Below are 22,475 nucleotides of genomic sequence, written 5' to 3' on the forward strand. Positions count from 1 at the left end.
AACATTTGCATTCATTTAAAAATGTGGCTATTTTATAGACTTGTTAATAACCAAACGGGAAGAAACTTAGAGATCATCTAGTCTAAAACCCTTTGATTTCAAGTGAGGAAACTGAGGCCAAGTAATTTTCTTAAGGTCATATCACTTAGGTAACCAAAAATAATTAAATATAATTTTTAAGGACTGATGAAGAAATGATTCCTTCTTTTCACAAGCATGGTGTTCATCCACTGGAAAAAGAGTTTAAAGCTGGTAGGGACCATCCAGTCAAACTCTATCATTTTACAGATGAAGAACCATAGCCCAAGGATCCACCCAATGTAGACAAAATACAAGATTTGAAAACATTAACTTAAAATCATAATACAACCCAATAAGCATTAACAATTCAATATAAACTTAAGTGTTCCATAAATAAAGATAATTTTGTTAATTATGTTGATTATATTTTATTGATCTTTCTAAGAGGCAAGGACAGGGTTTGGGAATTAATAAAAGGAAATGATGAGTTTTCATGCATGTCCTGAATTCTAAATTGCTTATAAATCATCCACACAGTTAACCAAAGTTAATTTGTTATCATTCTGGTGGCGGATATGTTACATTCCCCTGGAGCATAGCAAAAATGAATGAAAATAAATATTTAGTGTTACTATAAAAAAATGAAATTTTCACAGAGATATATGGCCTAAAGCAAGATTTGAAATGGCTGACTGGCTTAACATTCAGGCCACATATATTAGGAAACCTGGCCTGGGGAAGAATGCCCCTACTTTCAATTTGGGAAGGGCAGAGGCAGACTAATCTGTTCTTAGGCACTCCCATAGCAAAAGTATAACTAGGGCAGGGTGACTAACACTATGTCCCAGGGCAAAGAAATTTAGAGGACACTGACAGCACTTGCAGATCTTTAAGCATCATAGAAAGGATTGAGTTTAGCACCTAGAAAGAAAGGATGGTTAGCTAAAATAAGAAACTACCAGATGGTGCTTCATTTCCCTCAGTGGCTGCACCCCAGAAGAGCTCCTTTCTGTTCCTTGGCCCTCCCTCTTCTCCCTAGGAGCAAGCCTGAGGGCACATTCTAGGACCATTTTATATTTCCTATTTTAGGCATAATATTATTATTTATGACTCTAGTCCCTAGCAACTTTCCATTTATTTATGCACACATTGGAGGGTCTCCCGACTTTCTCCAATGTAAAATCTATACATCCAAAGCAGCTTCTCTATAGACTGAGGCCAAGAAGGGGAAGGTTCATTTCATGACCCAAATTAGTCCAACCTACCTTTCCATAAAAGTCCATTGGGACTGTTAGGGGTTTTTCCTTTCTTTCTTCCTTCCCTTCTTTTTCTTTCTTCCTTCCTTCCTTTCTTTTTCTTTCTTCCTTTTTCTTTCTTTTGTTCTTTCTTTCTTCTTTTTTTTGCAAGTTCTCCAGGCATCTGCTCTCACATTCTTCTCATCACTTCATGAACTTCACAAAGATGAGGACGTTGGCCAACTTTGATGATTGTACATCAGCACCTATTACTGTCTTGGGTTTTCATAGATTAAAGGTTTCAAAGTAAAAAACTGTGAATTATAAAATCCTCTCATGTCAGAGGAGGATCTCTGGGTTAATAGAAAGAAAGGATGTGACTTGTACATAAATGATCTTCCTAATGAATAGAAAAAGTAACAGAATATTACTATGCACTCCAGGTGGTGCCATATCTAACATGTATGCTATGTTGATTGCACGTTTCAAGATGTTTCCAGAAGTCAAAGAGAAAGGAATGGCAGCTATTCCCAGACTGGTTGCCTTCACCTCTGAGCACGTATGTGTTTCTGTTTTTATCTGTGGTACATTTTGTGAATGTCACTGTGAAAAAAAGATACTGAGGATTACTATATATCTCTGTCTCCACATTCCATTCCTATTACCCACTTGGGAGAAAGGCGGGGACAGAAGGGGTTTATTTACTGGGAGGGAGGGACTTGCTCTTCTGTCTCTGAAATTCGAGTTTCATGAACTACAAAACTGGATTTTCCTAGCATCGGTACCACTATTGCTTCTACACTTCCTCAGTAAATTGAAGGAATATTGACTCTTTCAGACCACTAGGCTACCACTGAATCTGTGCCCACATAATATCTAAGTGCTATGTCTATTCAATTGAAAATACAATCAAACAGATGTATGACTTATATGATGCCAGACAACTCACTCTTCAACTGACTTGACCATTCTAACATTCTATTCAACATCAAATAGCAAGTCAGCATCCTTTTGCCTTTTGCTAGGTCTGGACCCACTGGCCCCTTTCTCAGCTTCCTTTAAGTAAAGTTCCAATGGAGTCAAGGAAACTCCAAACTCAGCATTGAATCTGGCCCAGGATTAGGTTCACTGCTAACTGCTGGTTAGGCAGTAGAATGCTGATCTTTTGCCAGATTTCCAAACCCTGAACAGGCACCATACTAAAAGTCTACTAAATGGTCCCCTAGTGGCCTTAAAAGAGTAAATTCTCATCTAAAGTGCCCAAGTTTGAAGGAAGCAATGTGAAGGTGTAATTTAGACCTTGAGAAAAACTGTTCCATTTGATTACTTGTTTCTCTAAAGACTACTATGACACTTTGACCCTGTGGGTGTTGAGCTTTTGTTCACATACCAGTAAAGGAGCAAACAAGACCAAAACCACAAATCAGTTGCTTTGGAGCCTATTCTGATCATCTGAATCAACAAAAATAACTTGAGATGTCATGAACAGTTAGCAACACATAAGATACCAACCTGTCTTGCCATTCATTGTGATATTCCTTCACAAACTCTGCTATGAATTGTCAAAAGATCTCAAGGGACTGTTTCATCAGATGCTCAAGGAAACCACTGGTGACAGTGAAAGTAAGATGATAAGGAAGAGGATAAGAGAGATGTGTAGGGAGTGGTCATAGGAGATTTCAGAAAGCTGGAAGAAGAACCAACTTACAAGGGGGTGTTTTTTAAAACTCTACACTTCTTTTCTTTTTTCCTGTTTTAAGTATTTCATTTTCAACTGAGAAACAAAGAAAAGCAAGGGGGAAAGCAATCACAAACACATAGAATTAAGAATACGTACAAATTGGAAAACCCATACTTATAATTTATAACCACAGCTAGTAGCCCTGGAGTTAAAGGTAAAGTAATGGCTGAATGTTAATTAATTATAATGGAGGCATCATTTTTGGTTGTGTTTTTTTTTAACTTTTCAAAGATATCCCTTTTTATGTCTTCAAAGGGGTTAAGCCAAGCAGGTTACATAAAATTCTTGAAAGAGCCACCCTGCCCCCAATTTTCTGTACCACTCTACTCTTTTTTTTTTTAAAGCAATCGGGTTAAGTAACTTGCTCAAAGTTACACGGCCAGGTGTTTTTGGGTGTGGTGCTAAGTGTCTGAGCCTGGATTCGATCCCCAGGTCATCCCGACACTGGAGCTGGTGCTCTTACTCGCTGAGCCACCTGGCCACCCCTGCACCACTCTACTCTTGCTAGGTTTGGAATTAGTGTTCCAAAGATGTAGTAATGACTTCGTGGTCTCATTTTCTTTTCTCTAAGAGCATTCAGAGTTAAGTGTCTCTATACCCCTACAAACCCAGAGTTTTATTACAGAAGCATGACAAACTCAGACCAGTTCAGAGATGGCTCTTTTTGCTGATATTAGCCTACCTCTGAGGAAGTAGACCAGGGTAGTGGCATACCCTGGTGTATACCCATGTTTTCCATTAATGACCCCAACCATTTGCCTTTGCCCTGCCGTGTTGGTTTCCATTCTCTCCAAGCTTAAGTCCCAATTAAGACTTTAGTTTTCTTGGTTCAATCCCCAACCCAAACTCATCAGAACATAAGTATTGTGTGCCCTACTTTCTTTTCTTGGTATCTAAAAGGTAGGATCTGTTCCTATCATTTCTGAGGGGAAAAGAGTTGCTAGTTGTTTGTTTCTTGCAACTTCCTCTTGACTCTTCTTCCTCTATCTGTAATCAACTCAGACACATGTCATGGGGCAGAAGAAATTACTGTATGAACTTCGGTAAAAGGGCCAGTTGACTCTGATAGTCTCATAATCTTAATGAATTCTTTATATCATATCTGACAGAGGAATTAAATTTTCTTAAATTCCAGCTAAGTTCAAAGATCCATTGGTGGGGTTAATTTACATTGATATCCAGCAACTGGACAGCATATATCATACTGAAAAAGATGTCACTGTTGACCTTTGCCCTAGGTAATGGTAGAGACTCAACTAGGAACTTTTTCACCTGAAGCAAAAATAGAAGTAGTGCAACTGAGAGTGGAAGGTGTGTCCCCTCCCCTCCCTCCCCTCCACTAGCTTTTCTTCCATTCATTCAACTTCTCCTGGGATCTGCTTTCTTTCCAAAAGCCCACAAGGACATGATCAGAGGAGGCCCACAAGGCATTAAGATAACATTTTCTGGACCATTACAGGGAGGAAGCACAACTTCCATGACAGCAACTGGAGCAAAGCTCCAGCTTCCCTACCTTAGTTATGACTCTCTTATAAAGGTATATTAAATACACTAGGCATATTACCAGCCACCAGAATAAAACCATATTCTTGACATGGACTTACTGAGGTAGAAGAGGCTTTCAGAATTCATTTCACTTACCCTATGTCTCTGGGTAGACTTCTTTAAATCATTCCAAAAGAAAAGCATCCATTCCACTCTTAAAGATCCACATGTTGCAGTACAAACTACAACTTCTGTTTGCAATCCATCCTCCCACTTTAAAATACTCAGGGCCAAAAAGTTCATGACATCTAGCTTAAGCCCATATTATTTTATGCTTGATTTATTTCCCATTGATCACTCTGGAGTAGACTTTTAAGAATAATTTACCTCCATCATCCATGTATAAATCTTCATATGCTTGAAGACAATGATTGAGTTGCTACTTCAATTTCTTTCATCTGGGGTCATTTCAAAAAATTTTGTCACATAGATGGAGAATATTGTAGATGAACAATGGATATGCCACTGGTGGCAGCAGCAAATTTATATGTCTCTGCAGCTCTTTCAGAGCTAGGGAGAGTGGCAGGAAGCCAGGGCAGTGGGAAAAACTTCCAATTTAATAGTAAATCCTAAAAAGCTATAGTGATGGAAGCAATGACCATAGGCTACCATAGAATCATAGCATATCAGATCTCTAAGACACCTCAGAGATCATCTAACCCATACACCTTTTTACAAGTAAGGAAAATGGAACTCATAAAGGTGAAGTAATATGCCCAAGATCATGTGGTTACTGGCACAGGCAAGAGAGGCAGGACAGTTCAGTGGAAAGAACCCTAAATCCAAATCCAGAGTCAGAGGACCCAAGTTAAAACATCAGTCATTTACTTACTGCTTATATAACTTTGGGATAGTGACTGTTCCCTCTTGGCACTCCTCCAATCTGTTTAACTGTTACTTCTCAGTTTCCTTTGCTGGTTCTTCATCCATATCATGCCTATTAACCTGGGGTATCCCAAGCTTCTGTTATCAATACTCTTATCTTCTCCTTCTGTACTAACTTGCTTTGTGGATGCATCAGCTCCTAGGGTATTATTTATATCATTTCTAAGCAGCTAATTCTTATGTACCTTAAATTCTCTCCTGAGTTCCAGCCTCAACTCACCAAATGCATTTTGATATCTCAAATAGATGTCACATGAGAATCTCAAACCCAACATGTCCAAAACAGAACTCATCTTTTCCTCCAATTGACCCCTATTCCAAACTTCCTTATTCCTGTTAAGAGCACTGATATCCTCCCATAACCTCAATGGCATCCTCAACTACACATATCCAATCTGTTGACAAATCTGATTATTTCTATCTTTATAACATCATATATACAAACATACAAATATAATCCAGGCATGATGTGTTAAGAATGCCTATGTATGCATATGTATATCCATAGGTATGTACATACTATATACACATAGATTCCTTTTTTCCCAGTCTCACCAAGATGTGATGAGAATACATGTGTGTATGTATTCATACATACAAAAATTTTACATATGTATGTACATATTTCCCCCCCTACTCAGTCTCACTTGGAGTATTGTTATAGACTTTCCATCCCTTTCCCTAACTCAAAACTATCCCACTAAAATCCATCCTTCACTCAGCTGCCCAAAGAGATTTTTTTGTAAATCTAACGATGTCACCCAACTACTCAACATATTCCAGTGACTGGCTCCCTCTTACCTTCACGGTTCAATATAACCCCTTCTGTTTAACATTTCAAGTATTTCATAACCTGACCTTTTCCCACTTTTTCAACCTTCCTATACTCTACTTCCCTCCACATACCCTTCCATTCAGGCTCGTTGCTGTTCCTTTGACAGGACTCTCCATCTGCCATCTTGGTGCCTTTGCTTCAATTGTTCCCCATGCCTGAAATGCTCTCCTTCTTTACATCCACAATTTCTCTGACTTCCTTCAAGTCAGATCCTTCCTTCAAGTTCAAATTCTACCTTCTGTAGGAGGCCTTTCTTGGCCTCCGCAGATACTGGGGCCTTCTCTTCTATTTACTCAGCACCATTTAGATATGAGCTCCTTGAGGTCAGGGATGTAGTTTTTGTGTTTCTTTGCATTCCTGGTGATTTAGTTCAGAGCCTAGCAGAGGGTGTTTAATAAACACTTGTTCTCTAACTGACTGAACTCTGTGATCTTCAGTTTTCTTATATTGACTAGATAATATCTAAACTCAATTCCAGCTGAATCTATGACCAGAAACCAGGTCTCCTGATGGACAGATGAATATTCTTTCTATTTCCATGCTAACTGATGAGTATCAATCTCTTTGCTGATTACTTAGCTCCAATGTACATTTCTCCACTTTTCATTGAATAACTCAGAATAGGCGTAAATAAATAGAGAGATAGATGATAGATAGATAGATAGATAGATAGATAGATAGATAGATACAAATATATATGGAGAGAGAGATATACAGGTCACAATACTGTGAAGTATTTATTTATAAATAAATTTATTATTTATTTGAATTTATTTATTGAAGCCCCCCGGCAGAAATGACATTTAATTATATTTTTGGAAAAACAATATCCACATATATTCTCTTATCATACTTTGCAGTAAATAAGACTGTTCACTTTCTTCTATATTTGTGTGGCCACATTTGGGGATCAGAATTCCACTGGAGACTGATCTTCAAAGGGCTCAGGAACTCCACTGAGAACCTCCAGAGAAAATCTGTTTCGCCTGCCAGTCTGATCAGAGAAATTTCCTCCAACTGACTTTCTTGACTTGCTGACCAAAGAGCCTCCTAGCTATTCTGGATTCTGGATCATGGGTTTTTCTAATCCCTGCCTATTAGTGCCTGTCTTGATAGGTAAGCAGAAACTCCCAATATTAGCAAGTAAAAGAATTTTCCCCGGAAAGAATATCTTTTATCCTATTTTTATTCAAACTTCCCCTGCTCCCACCTTTGTTTTTTCTTCTTGTAGAAGCATTACATGCACTAGGGCCCTAGACTAGGATATGGGTTTTAATCTTGATTCTTCTAAGGTGACCTGGAACTCCCTCTCTGGGACTCAGTTTTCCCATTTGTAAAATAAGAGTTTGGGGTTGTATGGCGACTGAGGCCTCTGCTGATTTTAAAGTACTAAGAGGTAACCAAAAATCCTGGAATTTTATCTCTTTATATCCAGAAAACATAAGCAATGTGTCTGTCTGTCCAAATGGACTCATTTGTAGATATGATCTCTTAAAGAAGGACCAATGAATAGAACTAATTGAAACTGCTACAAATGTGATTTGAAAAGAGGTAGAGGCTGTACAAGTCAGAGAAAAAAAAAGGCAGGGTAGTGTAGTAGCAAGGACATTGTATTTTGGAGTCAGGGGACTTTGGTTCAAGATCTGACTCTTCTAATAACATCTATCTTTCCCTGGGCTGTTTCATTTAGCCTCTCTGAAGTTCAGTTTGCCTCTTCTGTGAAATGGAAGTTGTGATCATTGTAATGCCTAAACCCTCAGAGTGGATTTGGAAATTGAAAAAGATACTAAATGTTAAAGTACTTTGTAGCTGTAAAGTGTTATATAAATATCAGTTGTTGTTGTTGTTGACATTGACATTTAACATTTTAGTTGTGTTCAGTGGCCCTTTCCTTCCAGAGAAGTAGCTTGAGAAAGAAAAATCCTTTAAAATTACAGTTTAGGGGCAGCTAGATGGGGAAGTTAATAGAGCACTGGCCCTGGAATCAGGAGAACCCGAGTTCAAATCTGGCTTCAGACACTTAACACAAAAACAAGCCATGTGACCTTGAGCAAGTCACTTAACCCCAATTGCCCTCCAAAAAAAGAGAGAGAGAGAGATCAAATCTACATTCTGTCCCCAGAACCCTGTAACTAGAAAGGGATGGAAAGACACTGAAATTTGGAAGGCACAAACACACATACCAGGAAAGCTTCCTGCTCCATCCTGCTCCTCTCTAGCAGGAGCTTGAGGGATTTTGGAATCTCCCCCCACACTAAAATCAGATCTCTGTTCCCCCTCTTTAGGATGTAGCATCCTTCACAAAGGGGGCCAGTGTCAGGGTCTCCCTACCACCACTGTTGATTTGAGTATGAATTCAGTGTTGCTTATAGTGAGCACAATTTCATACTTCTTGCCCTAGGCACCAAAATTGCTAGTGACCATTCTTCTCCTACACTTGAACTAGAATCCTGAGCCCTGTGAGATCCCCAGCTTCAAGCTACTTTCCATTGAGCTCATTATTTCTCCTATGTGACACAAGCCCTTCCAAAAATAACCTCGATGAAGCGGCATAATCATATCCAGAAGGGAAAAATGTTCTTTGTAATCAGGACACCCGAGACCTTTTGAGACAAATTACCATAGCTAACTGGCTTTCAACTCTTTACAAGTCCATTCTAACTTGTATCTCCTTTTCCCTGAAACTGAGTACTGGCTCTGGATCAGTGATTCCCTCTGGCAGGCTCAACAAGGATTGTCCTTTATTATTTGTCATAAGAGCTTTCACAGGGGGCTGGAGGGGCAGGGAGTAAAGGTAGATGGTCACTATTGCTTTCTTGGGGTCTCTTGCCCTAGAAAAATTATTCTCAGGAGATGATGCTCTAAAAGAGTTTCAATCCTGAAACTAAGTGTTCAGAGATGTATAATCTCTGAAGCCAGAGAATGGCAGTTCCATTGGACTCTGAAATATGTAAATTCATTGAAGTTTACTTAGCTGTAGAACTTCAGAACTAGAAAGGACCCTATAGACTCTTTTATCACTTAGTATGTTAAGTGAGAAAAGGGCATGGAGAAGGGGAAGAACTTGGTCAAAATCACATAGCTAGTTAGTAGCAGTTGGAAGTAGAGCTGCGTAATCTTGGGTACCCTCTCCCAAGGGTGCTTTTTCCCCTTTTCCACCCCCAAGTACCCAGCACTTGAATGTTCCTTTCCCTTCCTCTCCTCCACCCTTTCCCTACTATTAAAATCTTTTCTCAGGCAATTTCTCTGAAATTCCTTCCCAGTAAGAAGTAAATGACTGACATGTTTATTGTTATCTCACCCACATAAAATTTAATCTTAATAGGGATTTCAAAGGAGTGTAACTTTAAATGCAGGATTTAGCAAGGGCACACTCTTAAATATTTAACAACAGTCACTGGGGGACAAGGAATGTACCCAGGACACACTTTTAAAGTTTAACCTGCATTATTAATCTTTTCCCTATTACCTTCTTATATCTAGACATTCAACAAAACAACACATTAAATTCCAGTTTGTAGCATTTGCCAGTTTCCAAGATGTGAGTGCTCACTCTCCAAATTTAAGAATTGGTTCTCTGAGTTTGAGCAGGTACCAACACACTCCTGGACTTAGGACAGATTGCTCTTCCATTCCTGTGCTTACCACGATCCAAAAGACCATGAATCAGAGACTTAAAGCTATACGGTTATTTGTAAAATAACCCCCTTATTTTACAAATGAGGAAACTGAGGCCAGAGGAGCAGAAGTGATTTTTCAATAGTAAATATCAGAGCTGGGATTTGAACCCATTCCACTGACTTTAAATTGAGCCTTCATTCCATTGCAGCTTGTTGACCAGTCCCCTGTAAGCATTCATTCTAGTTTTAAATCTTCACTTGTCTTCTCATATGGAGGTGAAAAGCCTAGGTCAAAGTTGCCTTTTGCTCTAACAGATATTTAGGGCACAACCCTCAGCAGGTGACTACAGGTTGCTAATTGATATTGGGTCTGAAGACCTAGAGCCATGCCTTGCTTCCTTCTTTCTTAGTGTTGTGTCTACTCTGAATTATTTTGGGAACATGACCAGTTATATTCCTTCTGAATCACAATAATTAGAACTTAATGAGCCAGACCCTCCAGGGTATAAGATTCACTCCAGTTGCAAATCATGCAGTTTAGAATGCCTCAATAACTTGTTTAGTCCATGGAAGGACTGTTTAGTGAATTGAAACTATAATTTATCTAAATTGGTGTTGCTAACTTTTCCCACAGGGGCAACTATTTTTCATTTTCCCAAAAGTACTAAAAAAAAATTCAGGGCTGGAAGGAGAAGGCAGATATGAGAGAAGGAAAAACTGGAGGTAATTTCGACCTGAAAGTCACTGGGGGAAGAAGGGGAAGAATTGACCTTAAAAATCAGTCAGGAGATGAGTGTTGACATTGAAATCACTAAGCATGTGGGAATTAAGGAATGGTTAACCCTAAAAGCCCTGGAGAGAAGATCTCAGGCCCCAAACCAGACAATTCAGCCTTCAAGACAGACCATTTGATCAAGTCTCAGTTTGAATCAGGACTTCTTAACCATTTTTGTGTCAAAGACCACTTTGACAGTCTAGTGAAGCCTACAGACCCCTCCTTGGGGTAATGTTTTTAAATTCATAAGAGAAAATGCAGGATTACAAAAGAAACGAATATGCTGAAATACAGTTATCAAAATATTTTTATTAAAGTTCGTGGACCCCAGGTTTAAAATCCTATGTCCAAATGGTGACTTTAAACAGTTAATGCAGCTTTCCAAAGTGCCTAAATTACAGCCTGGGAGGAGAAGCTGACATACGAGGAGAATCTGGTTCAATATGGTTTCTCTCTGAGCTCTCTACAAATCTGACCTACTCTACTACTGTCCTGAGAAGGAAGAGAAGATTTATTATCCCCATTAAATGGAAGAGAAACAGACTCTGCACTCCCAGGCCATCAGGCTGAATGGGACCTGAGAGGTCATCTTATTCCATCTTCCCTCCTCAGCAACAGTGCCCTAAACTGTACTAGGTTGGCAAGAACTCGCTCATTTCCTTATCTTCCTCAAGCAGTTAAAATGGAATTATGCGCTTTATTATTAGTATACAATATTCATAACCATTATACCAAGCACTTATAACCACCTTATACCAAGTGCCAAATCCCAGTTTTTCTGTATCTATGTTTCCAAAAGAATCTTCTTTTAAATCATAGAAATTGGTCATGATTAAGCTTCCATTTTCTAGATAGTATAAACTGTTGTTTGAAAATAAATTCGGTTTCATATCATTAATCAGAGATATGGTTAGAACAGGAAAAAAGAATAGATCATAAGTGTAGAAAAGGAAAGCCCAGTCCAGCTATTAACTTTACAGTGAAGGAAGCTGGGGCTCAGAGAGATTAAATGGTTTACCCAAGGGCAGATTCAGGATTCTAACAAAAGGCCTTTGACTTTAAATTCAGTTCTATAGAAAGCTTACTGGGAGCTGTCCAGGAGGCATTCTGTTCCATTGTTGTGTAGTTCTAGTTGTTGAAAAGCTATGATTGGTCTATTTGTGATGTCTATCTATTGATCTTAGTTCTACCCTCTAGAGCTTGTTCTTTCACATGCTACCCTTTCAAATACTGAAGTCAACCAGCATGTTTCTCCATAGGATTCTTTCCTCTCAGTTCCTTCAATTATTTCTTGGTGACTCTTTACCAACATGGCTTCCCTCTTCTTGACAATCTCTTCTATGCCTCTTCTAAAAAGTCACACCTAGACCAAAATACAAAACTCCAGGTGTAGAGAAGAAAGAGCTAGGCTATTCGGTTTCCTGTATGGTTTGACTTTTCCTTGTTAGTTAATCCTCTATAATTTATATTTTACTCATGGCACATTAGCAAAGGCCTCTCATTTCCCTGAACAACTTTCAATAACTCTGTCCCTCTTTTTTTCTTTCCCTTACTAAAAATTTGACCCAATGATGAATATTTCATTCTCTGTTTTCTTTTATCCTTTCTCCTTTGTCCATTTCCAACACCAGTATTTTCCCCCACCTCTGAGGTTTCTATTTTTCCATGTGTATTTCCTCCAATTTGTATTATTCTGCACAATGATCAATTATACTGAGTAATTGCTCCTCATTTGAGAACCCCCCATTTATCCTCATTAGAGAGTAGATTAAAATTCTTTCTCCCATTGACCAGGTGCACTAGATCTCTTCTTTATCAGAAACTGACCATTTTTCAGTTTAATATTTTCAAGCCTTCTCACTGAGATGAACTCTCCAAGACTTTCGTGGTCCCTGGAGTACAGCTGGTTCCCTTTGACATGTATTTTCTATGCACTTTCCCTATTAGTAGCAGATTATGAGCAATTTCTTTTTCCCTTGGTGCTTTGCTTTCTGGGTCAAAACATAGTCTGTTAAGATATCAGATGTAAATAAACATAAATTAAAATATCAGATGTGATTCAATATATAAAGTACTTTTTGGAAAAGATGCCTAAAACCCCAAACAATTAAATCTTGTTTTCTGTTCTGTTTTTTCTCTTGGATTCCCATTTTGATAATATTTACCTGACTCCAAGGGCTTAAAACTGGAGGTAATAGTCCTCTTATCACTCTTCCCCCACTAAATAGTGTTTTTTAATGACAGTATTTGCCTTTTTTATTCTGGTTTACTTTCCTCACTACTGCCAAATATAGTGGAAATGTTATTTTTTCCCCTGGTTTGTTAAATTCAAGACTTAGCAATGATACCCTACCTTTAATAGCATAGGCAGGCATTCTCAGAGCTAAATGTAGCCATGAGGAAGAAAGAGGACACCTCTTGGAGTTATAACTTAAAATTCCAGTCAGGGACACCATGAAGATTTAAATTGGGGAAGCAGCTCTTCTTTTGGACAGCTTAATGATCTGTAGTTAATAGTGAAAGGCTGATAGGCAGATGCATTACAGCTAGGCTTAAGTTAGCCTTTCTAGGCTCTACAAATTGCAGAATGATTACAGTCATTTGAATCAAAAATCAGATTCTGAGTCACAAGCCAAAACTCATTCAAAAATTTGGTCTTTAGCATCAGTGGCTTTCACTTTGTCCACTTTCAGCAGTAGCCAATAAATTCATGCCTTTTCCCAACCCCGTTTTCTAGCCTGCTGAAAGGTCCCTTCATCTGAGATGTCACTTGTGAAGTGACTGGTCCCTCTAATGCTACTGGGGATGATGTATGCTATGCTTAAGGTCAAATTTTCCTCTTGGTTGAGCACACACAATTTCACCGAAGTCTCTAGAAACTGACTCAGTTTTCCCACTGGCAAAATTGGGGGTTTCCTTTTCTTTGTAGGGAGTCATGAAATATACAACTTCTTGGAGCCAGTGAGCATATTATTAAAATCTTACAAGTGAGGTTTATTTGATGTCATTGTCTTGTGTTTGGAGATAAAGGTCATCTGAATTTCCCCAGGATCATGGAAATTTCCTAGAAAAAAAACTCACTGAAAACTGTCACATACTCTCAGTCATTCAAGGATACAGAGGGACATAGCATGGTTCAGAGTAGACACCGAAAGGGAAAAGAAAACAGAGGGAGATGCGAGTTGAATACTAAATCATGACTGATCATAAACATGCTTTTTTCAGAGTCACTTTTCAGTAAAGAAGGGAGCTGCAGCCTTGGGGATTGGAACAGACAGTGTGATTCTGATCAAATGTGATGAAAGGTAAGCATGAATTTCAAACACCTGTCTACCTATATCAATAAATCGAAACCAACAGAGCCCTGCCTGGCCAGAAAACAGCTGGAAACTGGGGCAAAGGAAGTAGTACACCTCTATCCTCACTAACATTACTAATTTTGTGGCTTTGGTGTTGGGAATTTAAAAATATCTCCTCTTTGGGGGAACACCATCCATCACCTTCAGTGTCCCTGGACCATTCAGAAGCCCCAACTGAGTGGAAGCCTTCCTTCTACACTAGTACAAAGCAGAGAGCATTCATCATCTGAGCCATGTTGAAACAGCAGGTGATGTGAATCACAATGAATTATAATGTCGTCATCATCCTCTCTGCTACAAATTATGTAAACACGATGGAAGGATTACAGATCACACACACACTGAGCAAGAAGTAAGGATGCCCTCAAACTCATCAACTCTGTGATTTCCTTAGCTCATTAAGGGATGAAACCAAGGAATTCTGGGGAAAACCTGCTACCAAGAGCATTTGGGTTTCCTATTATTCCTGTCACTAGGGGATGTTTTCTGATTTGGGGAACTGTTTTTAAAACTTCTAAAAGGTAGGATTTGGATAGATAGAGGAAGGAAAGAGAGCAAATTCAGGCAAATAAAAAAATTAATAAAAGCACAGAGGTAGAAATGAAATAGCACAGTATATTAGAAAGGTATTATTACCCCCATTCACACCTAACAAAACTAAAATTCAGAGAAGTTCAATGACTTGCTCATGGTCAAAAATAGAGACTGGACCTGTGATGTGATTGATTGCTGGGAACTATGGGATGAGGAAATTCCCTTTCATGGATGTAAATTGACACCTCCTCTGAAATTTACATTTTAGAGACTTGCCTAGGGCAAAGAGAAATTAAGTGACTCATCCAGGGTAATACTGCAGTAATGTGTCCAGAAATGGGCCTTGAACTCAGGTCTTCCTAGTTCCAAGACTGGTTCTCTTATCTACCAGGCCTTGATGTCTCTCACCCATGAACAAACAGATAGTAAATGGGAAGGAGAGGGTTAGTTTGCTGTAATTCTTTGCATTTCCTTTGGCTCTCCTAAAAATTAAAATGCCCCCAACATTCCATTCTATTTAGATTCAACAAACTTTTTAAAACACCTTCTATGAGCAAGGTCTTGTGTCTAAGCTCTAGGGATACAATGATAAAAAAAAATAGTCCCTGTCCTCAAAAAGTTACCATTCTACTGAAAAATATTCTTGGTTTTTCAATAGAAAAACCTTCCCAATCACTCCAGGACTCCCCCCACCCCCCAAAAAAAGGGAAGGAAATAATAGACAGCCAGTTATTTGAAGGAAAAAATTTGAAGGACTGAATTGACAAAAGAGGGGTGAGGCAGTAGAGAAAATGACAAAGAAAGGGGAAGATTTGAAAAAGAAATAAATGAGGCTTAAGAGAAAAAAGGAAAAAATAAGGTATTTAAGTCTATATTTGTGGTCATCAGTAATGAATCTTTTATTCAATTCTATATTTATCATCTTATATATTAGGTACATGATGAATTCAAGGATGATATAGAGCTGAGGAAATATATCATAGTATATTATATTATATAATATAATGGGTAATATAATAATTATGATATAATAGTATAATATATTGTTCTGCATATCATTTAATATGATATGTAACACAATAATTTAATATATAATAATATAATGTACTATACTACAGTGTAGAATGCTGACCTTAGAATTAAAAAAAAAAACAACCCTGGACTTGATGTCTGGCCTTGGATTCAGGCAGATCTGGGTTCCAATTCTGCCTCTGACACATCCTGGATATAGTCCTGGGCAAGTCACTTAGCACCTCAGTGCCCAAATCTAGATTAGAGATGAGTTGCTGACCTACATAGCTGGAGAGGGTTGCCCACATTGATGATATCACAAGTCTATGCGTGCGCTCGAGCACACACACGCACACGCACACACACACACACACACACACACACATAAAATAGACCTGAAGAAGGCTTCCAGAGTGTCCAATCCATCCACAGAGGAGGATTTTTGGATGGCTAAAGATGACAGTCTCACAGGATGAGAAGGCCTGAGGGTTGTCATCTGCATGGGTGAAGGGGGTTGCCCCACACCATGAGAATCAAGGATTCACTTCATCTATGACAGGTACTGAAGAACAGATGTTCTAATAGAAAGTCATAGAATACATGCCATTTGGAAAGGGCAACCAATGATGTTTCTGGAGGAAATCTGGATAAGGAGGTCCCAGTTTTACCCAACTTGAAGTTGATGAATTAATACTCTGTCCCATCTAGACCAGTCAAAAGCTTGTTGGAATGGTGGAATGGAATCAGATTGTGGGCTGCAAAATTTAAATTCCTGGCTCTAGGAAAGACTCGGGACAATGGTATTTGAAGTTAGACCTGGTACAGTTCAGTGAGAACACTTATCAGTCACTTTTGTTTTAGATTAGCGGTTCTCTAATTTTTTGGAGTCCTTTATGCTCTTAAAAATTATTGAGGAACTCCAAAAGTTTTAGTTGATGCAGATTATATCTATCAATATTTACCATATTAGAAATTAAAATGTCTTAGCATTACTACAAAATTAGTTTTGACCTAGAAGACCCCCTGAAAGGGTCCTGGGAATGGAAGGAAGAATTTTTTTTTTTTTTAAGCAATTGGAGTTAAGTAACTTGCTCAAGGTTACACGGCCAGTTATTTCTGGGTGTGGTGCTGAGTGTCTGAGCCCGGGATTCGATCTCCAGGTCAATCCCAACACTGGAACCGGTGCTCTTACTCGCTGAGCCACCTGGCCGCCCCTAAGCAATTGGGGTTAAGTAACTTGCTCAAGGTTACACGGCCAGGTGTTTCTGGGTGGGTGCTAAGTGTCTGAGCCCGGGATTCGATCTCCAGGTCTTCTCAACACTGGAGCCGGTGCTCTTACTTGCTGTGCTACCTGGCCGCCCCAGGAAGAATTTTATTAAGCACATATTTTTAAATAATATTTTATTTTCCCCCAATTAAATGTAGAAACAGTTTTAACAATCATGTGGTTTTTTTTTAATTTTGAGTTCTAAATTCCTTCCCTCCCTTCCTCCCCTCTCCCCTCCCTGAGAAGGTAAGCAATCTGATATAGGTTATACTTTAAACATCTACTTTTACAAGTATCTCATTGAATCTTCACAATAGCCCTCTGTGAGGTAGGCACTATATTATCCCTAATTTATAGTTGATAAAAAAAAAACTGAGGCAGGCAAGTTACTTAACATGACCAGGGTCACACAGCTAGTATCTGAGGCCAGATTCAAAGTCAGTGCTCTCTCCACTATACCACCTATCTGCCCCCGGACCATCTTGGACTACACTTTGATAATCATGGCTGTAGGTAGACTCATCCATGTTAAAGCCAGTAAAGTAGCTCTGGGGAAAAATAAACAAATAAATGACCAAAAAAATAAACCCTCTTAAGGCTTTCAGGGAGCATGCTTCAGGCGTTTCTCCTTATCAAGCTATTGAAGGCTCAACTCAGTCACGTCTTGGAACTGGCCTCTCTATGAGGTTTCCATGTCTTTCACTGACTCCTCCTGACTGTGCATATTAGCATGTTAGTTGCCAGGCGACAATTTTTATCTTCCCAGGGGCCCCAAATGACAGAACCATTTTCACCCCATGTTGCACTGAGGACAATTGACTTACAATCCAAACAACAAATGGAACATGTTCTAGTAAGGAGAACAGTCTGTTCCTTCTTTGGGTTGATGCTTAAAGTAGCAAATAATAAAAGCTATTAGATATTTCCATAGTTATTACACTGGATTGCTTTGATGCCCTATGTTTAGTTGTAATGTGATGTCCTTTTTAAAAGAAAGAAAAGGAGGGAGAAATCTGTACCACAATGGGAGATTGACAAGGGCTTAAGTGGATGTTGGCCAAATCAGGTATACTTCATTGGATGACCTATGGTCTGTATATTAAATTCATTTTTCTTATTATCATTGCCTTTAAAATTAGGAATATGTTTCTCAAGGGAAGTAAATTGCAAACAACGTTGAATAAAATCACATTTGCCAGTATACTAAGCCTTTTGAAATAAAAGAAAATTTAAATATAAAATATATTTTAAAAATAGAAGTTTCTCTCACTGATTTGGAATAATAGCAACACTTGGATAAAAGAGAAAATAATATTTATCAAAGAAATGGGCTCATAGTGAAAGCTGAATCATAAGATCCAGACCTCAGAGATCATAAAATGCAACACTCATTTGCTGCATCATTTTGTTCTATTTATTACATATGATATGTGATAATCCAAGACATAAATAATGCTAATTAGTAATGTAAGATAGTAGAATAAATTGCATAATAATATTTCATAAGTTTATAATTCTTTAACCTGCAAGAATTCAAGTTAGACCTTTTAGAGGGATCCTTACTTCCTTAAGCTCTAGGTTTATAAAGGTTATTTATCTTAGGCTTGTTGACAATACCTTTAAAAATGGACAAACCTACTTACTAGCCATGTGACCTTGGGCAAGTCACTTAACCCCAACTGCCCTGGCTTCCCCCCCCCCCCCCCCAAAAAAAAAACAAAAAAAAAAAAAAACCGGGCAAACCTTAGTTTGACTTTGTACTAATAAGAATTGCTCTTTCTAAATTATTACAAATGCCACATTAGTACAATACAAATTAGCATAGTTTTGCTGTATCTAGAGTTTAAGAGTCAAGGGAGGGAAAAAATCAATATTATAGTCTTTTCAAAAGATGGAAAATATATAAAGAAAATATAAAAATATAAAAAAAAGAATATATAACGAAAAATTGAATGCTATCTCTGAACAGGTTGCTATCTCCTCACTGACGGGGAGGAGGGGTGCTGTCTAGGAGGTCTACTTTTGGAGACTGAGTAAAGGGAAAAGTGGGGGTGGCAGAATGGGGGAGAATGTTCTTTGATCTATGTAATCTTCAGTAGGCTCCAAAAGTCCATATGATGGATTACTGGACTTCCTTTAGCCACATTCATTCCTGAAGCATTTCTTTCCCACTTTGGCATGCAAGATTTTAGCTAGATAAAACGTGCAACTAAATATCGTTTTGCTACATCTTAGTCTAGGACTGGGGGTGATGAGGGAAAGAGGAGGACAGAAGAAAGGGAAAATCCATATTTTCATATAAAGAAACATTGAAATACAACTAACTTTTGCTTATTTCTTTAGCCTTCATTGGTACCTCTATTTTATTCATTATAATTGCTATCATTTATATAGGCTAACTCATTTGATTCTCACAACAACTATGTGAGATAGATGCTATTATTATCCCAGTTTTTTCCAGATAAAAAAATTGATGCAGATGAATTACCCAGGGTCAGGCAGCTATCTATCAAGTGTTTGAGGCAAGATTTGAACTCAGCTCTTCCTGACTTCAAAGCTAGCCTTCTATCCACTGTATCACAGCTCCTAAGCTTGCATAGGTCTTTCCTCTTAGGGTTCATGAATTACTAATGAAAAACAGAAATGATAAGCATCTTCCACCATTTATCTAACACTATGGAAATGGAAGGAAGTATCCTTGGGGAAATCACTTAGCTTTTCATCTTCCTCATGGAAACTGGAGATTATAATAGCACCTACTTCCCTGGATTGTGGGGGTTAAATTAGTTAACATACATTAAAGCGATTGGCAAACTTTAAAGCACTATATAAATGGTATCATCATCACCATCTCCATATTCATCATCGTCACTATCAATATCTTATTGTTAGCAAGGAATAGAAAACTCAGAGACTGATAGAAGATAGGACAGGGTTAGGATGGACAGTAAGAGCAATTTAACTAATCATTAAGCAGGTATTAATCATATATTGTGTTCCAGACCAATGAAACCATATCTTATCTAAGATAAGATAGTTCTTCTCTTAGGTACTAGGTACTATAAGACTAAAAAGAAACAAGAAACAACTCCAGCCCTCAGTGAACCTATTTTGAGAAGATAAATGTTACATACAATGAAAATGTGAAGGAATTGAAGAGAGGGCACTAAACTAGACATTGGTAAAAGCACCCAAAGGACACTCATGGGTGCTGCAGATAGATGTTACATTGGCTCTCTCCTTGAGGCATTTCTCCAAATTGTAAATCTTAAAAGCTTTTTTTTTTTTCAAAAAGCAAATAAACCTAAACAAAAAAAAAAAAGATGACATTTGGTCAATTCAAGGGTGACTGATAGAAGGTGACTCATGGAAGGATCTGTCCTTCTAAGTCTCTTCCAGCTCTATAATTCTATTTTCACTTTTGATTTTTTTTAAGCACATGCAAATAAGTTCTTTTCCTCCTAACTTTTCTAACACCTTTTTGTTTAGTAAATTTGTTTTGTAAATTACAAAGCTCTGGATTAGCTAAGTACTCTACTTTGTCATTCATATTTACTCTAACGATTTAAATTCTAAATTATCTAGGGTCATTATATTTGTGTATTAAATGAACTGATTCTGCCCAAAGCCATGAATCCCTCTCTAACACTAAGTAAAGTAGTTAGGGAGGCTCATTAACTCTTTCAGGTCATTAATTGTTCGGTACACAAAAGCATGGAAAATAAACATCGATAATTCTCTACCTGGACTATAGGTAAACATTCAAATGTCCTGTTTCCTTAGGATTTATTTGCAATAAATTCTGTGATACTTCTAATGACTAGGGAAAAAAGTCTATGCACTGCCCTAATAATTTGGTTTTTATTCAGAAGAGTGCCTGGCAACATTAAAGACAACAGAATTCTAAGTACACATCAGAGGTGTCCCAATTGGTTGACCACGCTTGCCCTAAAGAGATCTTTGGGAGTAGGTCTTCCTCCATATTCACATCCCTCTCTGTAACCAGCAGAACATGGTCACAAGCTACTAACTACTCTGAAATACTTGCTTGGAATATTTGTGAGGAGAGCATGACAGGACTTTTGAATTAGCATTCTTCCCTCCACTCAGCATCACAGATTTTGCTTTTGATATCTTCCCCCACAACCCCTTCCTTTACAATCCACCCCTTCAATGGCAATGCTTCAAAGGCAGCCAGAATAAGTTGAGTGACCTAGAACATTATTTAATTAGCAGTGTTTACCTCTTTGATAGCTAGGTCAGGTAAATAAAGAGGTTAAAAAATCAATCAGGCAATCAACCAGTAAGAATTTATTATTAATAATAAATGATTGTTATTGATTACTAGCTCACCATACTCCACTACAATGAAATCATGGAACCAGTCTCTATGGTTAGTCCCTATCCTATCCCATGTGCCAAATATTGAGCTAGACATTGGGGATAAAAAGACCAAAAAAGAAAAAAGAAATGCTTCCTGTCCTCAAGAAGCTTACAGTCTATTGGGAGGATAACAAAAAAAGTAAATACAAAGAAAATACATAGGGATTGGGGTGGGTGGGGGGTGAGGTTAGGAGGATTAAAAACAAGGGAAGACAAATCAGGAAAGGTCTGACATAGAAGGTCACATCTGAAAGAGCTAAGGATCCTGAGAGAGAGGTAGTGAAGGAAAGCATTCTAGGTGTAAGGAGATGACCTATGGGAAGGCACAGAAAGAGGAGATGAAACATCATGGAAAGGGAATTGGACCAGTTTGCCTAGAATTCAGGGTGTATGAGAGGTAGTGAGTTGAATAGATGGAGAGGGAGATAGATAGATGTATACATATATATATACATATACATTTATATACACACACATATATAAAAATAGTCTACTAGAGCTGAATCTAAAGGGATTTTTTAATACTTAAAAAAGAAATTTATAATTTATCCTAGGGACAATAGGGAACCCTAAAGCTCCTTAAGCAAGGGAATAGCATGATTGAACTTGATTCAGAGACCATTCACTTCATTTTACAGATGAGGAAACTAAGGTCCAGGGGGTTAAGTGACTTTGCACAGGTTTCAGGGATAGGATTTGAAACAATATCTTTCGACTCCAAACCCACTGTCCTTTCTCCTGCACCATGCTGCTCTTCATCATGTTGGCTGTTAGATGGGAAAAGGTGGAGACGAAAGAGAATTGGGAAGCTATTGCAATATGTTGTGGAGGTAGAATTGAGGGATTGGCAAGTGCTTAGATTTAGGAAATAAAGAACAAGAATGAGTGGAAAATGACTCAAAGATTATGAATGGAGGTGAATGGACAGGACACTTACAGAGAAGCAAAGACAAAGAAAGTACAAAGGATTTCATTTGAGGAGGTGTAGGAGGTCATGCCTGAGGGAACTGAGGATCCAAGAGACAGAGGTGAGGATGAACTGGAATAGGGAAGTTGGAAGTAGGATAAGGTTCAGAGAGTTCACTTTGGGTCCACATAGTTTGAGATGCCTGTGGGAGATCAAGATAGAAGTATCCAGTGGACAATTGGCAAATGGAGACTAGAATTCAGAAGAGAGGTAAGGGCTGGATATATAGACTTAAGAGTCAACTGATGAAATGAAAGCTGATGGGTCACTCAGAGTGGAGAGAGAGAGAGAAAAAAA

The 22,475-nt window shown here is 38.3% G+C and overlaps 1 protein-coding gene across 1 annotated transcript in view; it reads left to right on the forward strand.

Annotated features, from left to right (window-relative positions):
- The window catches only part of GAD2 (glutamate decarboxylase 2), an 86,832-nt gene that overhangs the window by 15,209 nt on the left and 49,148 nt on the right, over positions 1 to 22,475 (forward strand). The window contains exons 7-8 of the mRNA XM_069086328.1: positions 1,700 to 1,815; positions 13,883 to 13,962. Of these exons, the coding sequence (XP_068942429.1) occupies positions 1,700 to 1,815; positions 13,883 to 13,962 (196 nt within the window). The remainder of the gene's footprint in view (positions 1 to 1,699; positions 1,816 to 13,882; positions 13,963 to 22,475) is intronic.

The sequence above is a fragment of the Petaurus breviceps genome, unplaced genomic scaffold, assembly GCF_028583685.1.
Source record: "Petaurus breviceps papuanus isolate PSGF00001 unplaced genomic scaffold, PetGlider_PUasm1.0 178, whole genome shotgun sequence".
Lineage (NCBI taxonomy): Eukaryota > Metazoa > Chordata > Mammalia > Diprotodontia > Petauridae > Petaurus > Petaurus breviceps.